The sequence below is a fragment of the Orcinus orca genome, chromosome 7, assembly GCF_937001465.1.
Source record: "Orcinus orca chromosome 7, mOrcOrc1.1, whole genome shotgun sequence".
Classification (NCBI taxonomy): domain Eukaryota; kingdom Metazoa; phylum Chordata; class Mammalia; order Artiodactyla; family Delphinidae; genus Orcinus; species Orcinus orca.
Genome location: NC_064565.1, coordinates 39,078,735 through 39,088,165, shown reverse-complemented (window position 1 = coordinate 39,088,165; position 9,431 = coordinate 39,078,735). Strand labels below are relative to the sequence as shown.

Genomic DNA, 9,431 nt, shown 5'->3' with positions numbered 1-9,431 from the left:
TGAATTCTTAATTTAGACCTGTGAGCCCTTGTCCCTTTAGAAATCTGCAAGGTTTCGATTTCCTAGACACCCGAAATCAAGTCCAGTGCTTCCAGGCAAGGTTCATTCCAAACAGACAATATAAATGGACACTCAGTGGTGTGCAGTGTATGTCATAATTCAGTTAATACATTATCATGCCTTTTCTCTGCTGTTAAATACAAAAACAGCATCTTTTACATTATCATAGAAAAGCATTTAGGTTGTATTTTTATTTATCACTTTACACTTGTAGTCTCTGGTAGGTGTACTCCATAGAAACCAAAGAATTTTGTACACTATTTCTTTGTACAATAAAAGATAAAGTGTGCATTAGGTATGCTTGTACATGACAATATTGTACAATATTTACATTTTTGATATCACCATGAAATTCTGCATTTTCTATATACAACATGGAAAATTCTTCAGAAACATTTGGACTATTTCTTATAATCACAATTTTAGTATTATAGAAAAAGAGTTTCTCAGTAATCTCTTGACTATCACTCTCATCATTCAGGGATTCTGATTGGTTTTCCAGCATTCATTATCCTTCCTGATCAAAAAAAAAAAAAAATATTGTATCACTGTTTCTTTTAGCACCCTGTGGCGGTGTTAACTATCTGCCGTAGTATAAATATTGATATAACAGCGGCTATATCAATACTTATATACAGCTATATCTGTGCACATTCCTTTAATAAACACTGCGCATTGGTGGAGTAGTCCCTGTTATCTGGAGATCTTCCTCCTCTTGGGTTTGGGGGGTCTCATTTGTCTGTCTCCCTGTGGGATTTGGTGAACCTGGAAATAAAAGAGATGGGGAAAAAAACAACAACAACAGAGATTGAAATCACAAACACCATACGATTTCTGACAAAGAAACAGGGTAGGGAACAGACTCTGGCCCTCATTTTCTATCATTGCTATCCTGAGGCATTTAAAGTTTTTACCAAGGCCCAGATCACAGCGTGCCCACAGTCACTACAGAGGATGAGAAATCTTGGAAACTAACAAGCAGAGCAACACTCTGTGGACCCCCCCCAACTAGTGGAATACAGAGGAGGAACTGGAAAAAAAAAATCAATGTGGGAAATGGGACTTGCAGTTGCTACCCCCGTTGTCCATTTAAGACAAAAATAAGACGTTTCCCATCAGAGATTCCCTGAATTCCCTAATTTCACTGAAGTCTGGAAAAGTGGATAAATATATACTAAACATATTTTCTTCTTTATTTCATCACTGTACTTATTTTATAACTGCTAAGAAGGGTCAAAGATAATACAAACATACTCACAACTCAGCCCAAGGAGGTTTACTTAGGAGAAGAATCGGATGGAAAACAGAATACCACTACCATCTGTTGGCAAATCTAAGCTTGTGTAGCCCGGGAAGAGCAATTCATACAACTCATCTTTATATACAAATGCGGAAACTAGCCGCATTTAGGGCTGTGTATCAGATCGAATGTGGTAGAGCAGCAGCAGCACTTGGTTCCCAGGTATCAGACAGCATGTATGGTTTGGAGGGGCAGAGGACAAGGGCAAGGGAGGTGATCAGGTGCCCCACGTTGTATTGTGGCTGTTGTGATACAGATAGGAGGAGGCAAGGTCAGGACCCAGGAAAGGCAGGATGCGCCCAAGGCAATGGTGTAGTAAATGCTTAACAATCAGCTCCCTGTGGAGGGACACAAGCCCACTGTAGCCTATGCCAGTCTCTGTGGTATAATACATGTTTTCACCACAGCCAATTTCAGGCTACCAATGGGATGCCACAGAACTCAGACTTAGGAAGGGATGTGCAGAATCAGCTCTCAAGATCCACTGCAAGTTGGCTCAAATGCATGTTTTAAAGGTAATGTTTAGATAAAAGCAAAGGCCAATGCTATTCAGAGTCAAATACAGAAAACTTTAAAAAATATTATATTTCAAAAATAACACCTATGAGTTTCTCACACTGCTTCATCCTCCTAACCCCTCCACATACATTCTTTAAAACCACTAGTCTCTGATAAAGAGCCAACTGAAACCTTTTTAAAATTGAGAAAAGAAGGCTTTATTCAAGACTGCGAACTAGTAACCTGTGGATCAAATGTGGCCTGGAAAGGGATTTTATTTAGCTATATGGTGTTTTAATATTTCAAAAATAGTTGGCAACACTAAAAAGTGAGAAATTTTACTTCTAGACTTGTAGCATCTCATGAAAAATGGGAAGATCTTGCAACACTGACACAATTCCTCACATGGCTCAGATGTGCTGCAGCATGGAAGCAGGAGCTCCTTCTGGACAGAGCACAGCCCCCAAGTTGCCAGGGTCCCCAGCACTGCTGACTGCCTGCTGGCCACAAAGGCCAAATGTCCTGAGACAGAGACTAGCGAGATATTGCCAAACCCATTTCTCTTCTTCCTGAGCAGGCACGGTGTATAGTACATTTAGTAGTCGCCTTGAATTAAAAAGGCCACATGATGGCCTTTGGGTCAGGCCAGTGGAAAGTTAGCACAAGTGATGAGCTTTCAGGTCTGGCCCATAAAACCTATCCTGGTGTCTTCTGTGTACACAGTCTTCTCTCCCCTGCTGGGCTGGATGCAAAGGATGTAATGGAGCACTCTGAGGCCCTAGGGAAGGGTGGACACTAGAAATAGAAATAATCTGAGCCCCTGAATGACGGTGTGGAGCAAGCCCTTCCTCAACCAGGAGACCCAAGTGAGGAACCATCTTTACGGCGCTGAGCCTCTAAGACTGAGAGTTGGTACACAGCCTACCTTGACCAGTGCACCTTGGTTGGCATTTCTTAATCCACTGAAATTGCTCTTTTACTCATACCTGACCCCTTTTACTTAATGATATTATTTGCCTGGCCCTAGAAGGCGTTTGAGTTTATAATCTCCGCTCCAGAATTTTCCTATAATTCTACCAGGAAAGTTAACATCTCAGGGCCTCAGTTTACCCACTTTTGAAATGTGTCGGATCACAAAATCTCTAAAGTCCATACCAATCCCAACACTCTATGAACGTATAACTTATCTCTGTCATTCAATAGCCACTAGACGACTTGTTAGGATTCAGATAACCTTCTTAACACAGTGTCAAGTAAAAGTAAATTACCTTTCATTGCTGAGTAGCTTTTGATAATTCGTATTTATTAGAGATTATCAAAATTATATTTTGAGCATTTACATTAGCCAATATATAAATTAGAGAATGATGAGTAAACCTCTCTCATTCAACACTATTATATGCACCATTCAAAAAAAATGTAAATAAAAAGTTGACTCTACTTCTTTAAAACCAGTGGTTATAGTGTTAAATAATTTAACAACAGAATGTTGGGCCAAATATTTTATGTTTTTACATAATAGTAGAAAGGAAATGAGAGGTCTATATACTCTTGATCTTGACCCTATGTTCAATTTCCCTTATTGTTTTATGGGCAGAGTGAAATTTATATTACTGAATACTTAGGCAACACTAATGATCACTGCTAGTCTGACAGTCAAATGTAAAAGCCGTAATTTGAACTTCAGTATTTTGCTGCTCACATTTTAAAAGAATGTTATGTGGGGAAAAAAAGGTACTTATCTCAGGAAAAATCATAGTTAATACCACTAGGTTATTTTTTCTTAAGTTATTTTTAATCTTTTCTGATATTAGTCTTTTTCTGAGCCTAGTAATTTAGTATTGCTATGTGAATTGCTTGACAGTACTTAAGGGACTTTACCAAAAAGTATAATACAATTTATTTCCAAAGAAACACAATATAATGGAAAAATAAATTAACTTACAGTCCCAGACATTTTGTCCAGTTCACTCATGGCCTCATGAATAGCAGCTTCTAAATGGTTATTTAGCTTTCCACTTCTGGAATTAATGAAAACAACACACCAGATTAATAAATTAAAGAAACAAAATCTCAATGTAATTCCCTAGTCAGAGAACGGAAGTACCCATTCCACAAGAGAAAGTCAATTTATATTTACATTTGACAATTCAGATGACAAAACACTCTGGGATTCTCACAACTGAATACTAATGATAGAGTCACAAAACTACAGAAAAAAAATGGAACACATGATTGGGGAAAATGGATTCTTTCCCCTTCCACATGTTTCTTCCATAGTCTGATGATTTTGCAAGAAAGCTGGGCCACAGGTCTCTTTTCCCACAGATGTAACTTGTCCTCTTAGAGTCCAGCCTGCTTTGCATTGCCTTTTGTTCTGGCTTGTCTCTTTTGCAGGCGATCCGGCTGTGTGGCCAGAGGAAGGGCTCTGAACTTCAGGCTCTGGCCACTAGGGAGCTCCCTCTACCCTCTCTGGAGCTCCTGGCTTCAGGAGTTGAACAAGTGAAGGCTGAAATCCTGGTACACATTTGTTCCAGGTGGGAAACAGTTCAACTCGCTACACCTGAGGCTCTGCCACATTTTTTTTTCCCCCCCGCAAACCAAAATGACATAACTATTTGAGCAAATAAAGAATGATGGGCTCAGAGTGTCTATCACTCGTCTGACCTTTTCTCTGCACTCAGCATACCATCACATGTACTATAACACATGGAATATCTGCCATGATTGAAAGTTTTACCTAGGAAGCTGTTGAACTAATTACTAAAATCAGGCAAATCTACACTATCCATGTCTATAGTTAGGTACACTCTAATTTTTCCTTCTTGATGCATATAAAGAATTACCCAATTATTCTGAGTACTAAGGTGATTCATTTCATTTATCTTGTCACGACAATTACCAGAAAAGCTGCAGAGGTAAACCTTTTCAAAATAGGCTGCTAGCATGGCTTTCCAAGAATTAAGTCCTATCCCAGCATCTACATGGAGACTGGAAATTTGCAGTTGTAGAAGACTTTAGCTCACAGACCTATTTGGTTTGGCTCACATCATGTTTAGAAACATATTTGAGCTTTAGTGGAATGCTTTTATTATTTATTTATTTAAAATATTTATTTATTTATGTTTTTATAAACTTATTTATTTTACTTATTTATTTTTGGCTGTGTTGGGTCTTCATTGCTGCACGCAGGTTTTCTCTCGTTGCGGTTAGCCCTTTGTTGCAGTGCACGGGCTTCTCATTGTGGTGGCTTCTCTTGCTGTGGAGTACAGGCTCTAGGCACGCGGGCTTCAGTAGTTGTGGTGCATGGGCTTAGTTGCTCCGTGGCATGTGGGATCTTCCCAGACCAGGGCTTGGACCCGTGTCCCCTGCATTGGCAGGTGGATTCTCGACCACTGCGCCACCAGAGAAGCCCTAGTGGAATGCTTTCAGATGAGGCCTTTTGGTTTACCACAGCCCTCACCAAGTTTTACCCTCATACACCAGGACTGAAAAATTCATACATTTAGTTTCTGTATATAATCCTGAGTAGTATACTGCTAGGTACCTTGTGGATGCTCCATGTACTTACTAAATAAAAATATTTGTCTAAAGCTGAAACAACGGCTCCATATTTGGGGAAATATATATGCACTTAAGTCAGTTTAACTGAAAGGAAAGATTAATGTAGTGGTTGTAACTAAATTATAAGGGCAATGCAGCACCAACCTCTTCCCCCACCTTTTATTGGCCTGTAAGCTAGCCTCTAGCTTTTATATTCTTCCCATTTACTTTTAGAAATATAAACAATGCAGAAAAGTGCATAGAATAAATTAGCAATCCCTATCAAACCCATTTCCAAAAATAAATTGGTAATAAATTACATATTTCCTTTCATTCTTTTTTATAAAAAAATTAAGCTGAAGTTCCCATTTGTTATCAATTCCTAGTCCCATACTCTCCCACCCTCCTCCCCAAAGGCAACTAGCTGTGTTGTGTATTCTTACAGTGTGTTTTAATATTTTATATATCCATGAACAGTACCTAGTATTGTCTTTTACGTGTTTTATATATATATATATCAAATGGTGTCCTGATATACCTACCATTCTGCAACTTTTCTTTCCCTTTTATTGCTATTTTTGAGTACTGTCCAAGTTGATATAATCTATTCACATACTGTCTTTTATTTACCTACCTTTTCCAGTTTTAAGGGGCCCTGGGCATCTTGTGGAGTCAGTCTGAGTTGTTTTCCCAATGAGGAGTTTGCTAAGCATGATTCTGGGTGACTGGATAGGAATCCAATCCCAGGACTCTGTAGGGCAATTTAAGCTGAGCTGGGGTTGGGCTAGGGCCCCTTTTGTGGACTGTTTAGCAAACGTCTTGACAGTATCACAAACTGCCCAGTTGCCTGACAATATTACACCTTGTGTAATGTGTTAAATAGCTTTATCCTTACTATTTCTTTTGTATAAAAGTATGAACATAAGTTTAAAAGATATTTGTTATGCATTTTTATTTACTATCTTATGGGTTTAAAATTGACTATGTAAAAGTTCTAAATATCTAAAAAGAGGTAAAATGTTTCAGTGAAAAACCATCAGAATCTTGGTTCTCTCACCTTTAATAACAAAAATAGCTAGTATTTATTGAAAAGTTTATATGTGCCAAGAATTGTATTAAATCTTTATATACATTATTTCATTTAATCCTTATAACAATCTGATGAAGTAGGTATTATGACAACTGTTTGTACGCAATACTTCATGACTTTTTAGGGAAAATTGGTGAAACCAACTGCAATTTTATAGCGAAGAAGATGGATATTTAACTACAAATAGTTTTCAAAAGTAACAGAGTCATAAAAATGTTTTCCCTAACTATGAAAAATTACAGTGACATCACCATTAAAGAATAAAAATAATTCAACATTATTTGTTGAATAAATAGACAAAATTTTAGGAGTTTGTGATTTCATTCTTCAAGGAGATATTTAAAATGTTTATAAACACCTTGTATCAATTTAAGGTAATTAGTATGTTTTCCCTTTAACAAACTTAAGTAGTTATTAGAGGGTGAAATGACTACCTTTGGAAGAGAGAATAAATATGGAGATGTGGCACAGGAAATTACATGAATACATCATTGGAATCAAGAGGTAAAGAGAGTTTCCCAGATGTCAAATCTGCATACTAATTTTTACACTAGCTGGTCAAGTCAGGAAAAAATGAGCTTAAAAGAGGAAGAGAAAGCTCCATGAGTCCATGAAATGAAAAATTAGTCAAAATTCAGTCTTCTAGTCCAGAGGGCCTCCTTATGGAGGCTCTTTGACTATTTTCTCTTCCCCACTGACATTTAATAATAAACATTTTTACTGATGGACACTCTAAAAGCTACTTGATTAAGCAATAGATGTTCATATAATCACATTTCTAGTTATTAATGGAGATAATTGCCACTTACCTTCACTGCCTACATTGTCACACATTACCCTTATCCTCATTAGTTAAAAAAAAAAGCCAGGTTCACATCTGTGAATGGTATGAGAAATAAGAGGGAAATGAGAAGTGCACGTTGCTCTGGACTATCAGTTCAGAATTTAAGCAACTCACTTCATGTAGAACAGAACAAACTTGGATAAGACATAAATGTCAAGAAACTTCGATTCTAAAACCTAATCCACAGGGAAAGTATGCAGATTTAAGAAAATTCAACACATGAGAGGTCAAGGTGGTGGAGTGCGAGGATACTGAATCTACCTGCACACCCCACCCCCTGCCCCAATGAATATATCAAAAATACAACTATTTGTTGAGCAACTCTCGCTGAAAACGACCTGGAGACTAGCAATAATGACTCCTCTACAACAAAGACTGTAGAGAAAGGTCCACATGGAGTCTGGTAGGAAGGGAGGAGAAGATATCTGGTCGGGAGTCGCACACAGAAGAGGAGGGGTTATCACCAGCTTGGAGATCCTCCCTGGGGAGCATGGGGTTCAAGCCACATTCAGGCACCCCAGCCCTGGGGTCCAACACTGGGAAGATGAGCCCCTGAGCTGGTTTGAAAACAAGTGGGGCTTACTGGAGGGCTGTAAGAAACCAAGACTCCGCTCTTGAAGAGTGCATGCACAGACTTGCTTACTCCCCCGCCACACACACACACACACACACACACACACACACACACACACACACACACACACACACACACACACACACAGCAGAGAGACAGCATATTGGAAACAGCCTGGTGCTTTGGCTGGCTTGTCAGCACACTCCCTAGCCTTCACTGGGTTCCTGCTCCAGCCCCTCTCGCTCAGGCACTGCTCTCCACTAGAGCAGGGGCTGTCATTGCCAGTGAGAGTGCACACATTTAGAGGGAATGGAGCCCGCACAGACCCTCTGACCAGGGCAGAAGCAGCCATTGCCAGTGCACGTATCCCTGACCACATCTGGAGGGAGGAGAACTAGCTCGATATATCAAGTGAAGACACTACTTTAAAAAGATACATGTACCCTAATGTTCATAGCAGGATTATTTACAATAGCCAAGATATGGAAGCAACCTAAGTGTGTCCATCAACAGAAGAATGGATAAAGAAGTAGTATATATATATACAATGAGAATACTACTCAGCCATAAAAAAGAATGAAATTTTGCCATTTTTAACAACATGGATGGACCTGGAAGGTATTATGCTTAGTGAAATAAGTCAGAGAAATACAAATACTGTATGTTTTCACTTACATGTGGAATCTAAAAAAAAAAAAAAAAAAAAAATGAATGTAACAAAACAGAAACAGACTCACAGATACATAGAACAAACTAGTGGTTACCAGTAGGGAGGGGGTGGGGTGAAGGGCAAGATAGGGGAAGGGGATTAAGATGTATAAGCTACCAGGTATAAAATAAGATACAAGGATATAACATACAGCACAGGGAATATAGCCAGTATTTTATAATAACTTTAAACAGAGTTTAATCTATAAAAATATTGCATCACTAAGTTGTATACCTGAAAGTAATACTGTAAACCAGCTATATTTCAATTTTAAAAGATAAAGAAAATTTAATACAATAAGTATCATTTCTTGGTTTTAAAGTAAAAGTATGATTTATGTTATTACTTTATCACTTTCCAGATTCATAAAAATAAGGTTACTGAACAAATATATATGTACATATAGGCAGAAGATTTGATCCTTACTTAAAATCATATCTAAAAGCTATGGAATCTTTTTCTTTAATGAAGCTATTTCCTCTTTTAAGTAGAAAATGACCCTGAGTGATTCTTCAATAAATACATTAATATTTCTTTTGTGATTAGGCTGTAATAAGCACATCACTTTAAAGATATGTATTTATTGTACAGTTTGATTTGATTATAGGATATTGAGAATTAAAATGACTACATAATGCTCTAAACGTCTAATATGGTGATAGAATGTTTCAACTGGCAAAAATACATGATGATTTTGTTTGTTTCAACTGTATCTTTACAATAAAAATAACTGTTTACTAAAATAACTGTTTACAATAAAAATAACTGTTTACTAAATACCATGTTAAGGTTCTCTTTATAACAATTCTAAGA

At 37.8% G+C, this 9,431-nt stretch overlaps 1 protein-coding gene across 7 annotated transcripts in view; it reads right to left on the bottom strand.

The window, feature by feature from the left end:
- Nucleotides 1-236: 236 nt before the first annotated feature.
- Nucleotides 237-9,431, bottom strand: part of MBD5 (methyl-CpG binding domain protein 5) — a 402,382-nt gene continuing 393,187 nt past the window's right edge. For all 7 annotated transcript variants that reach the window (XM_049712485.1, XM_033425310.2, XM_033425309.2 and 4 more), the window contains 2 exons: nucleotides 3,804-3,879; nucleotides 237-825 (listed from right to left, as the gene is read on the bottom strand). In XM_049712485.1, the coding sequence (XP_049568442.1) occupies nucleotides 754-825; nucleotides 3,804-3,879 (148 nt within the window). In that variant the 3' untranslated portion in view covers nucleotides 237-753. The remainder of the gene's footprint in view (nucleotides 826-3,803; nucleotides 3,880-9,431) is intronic.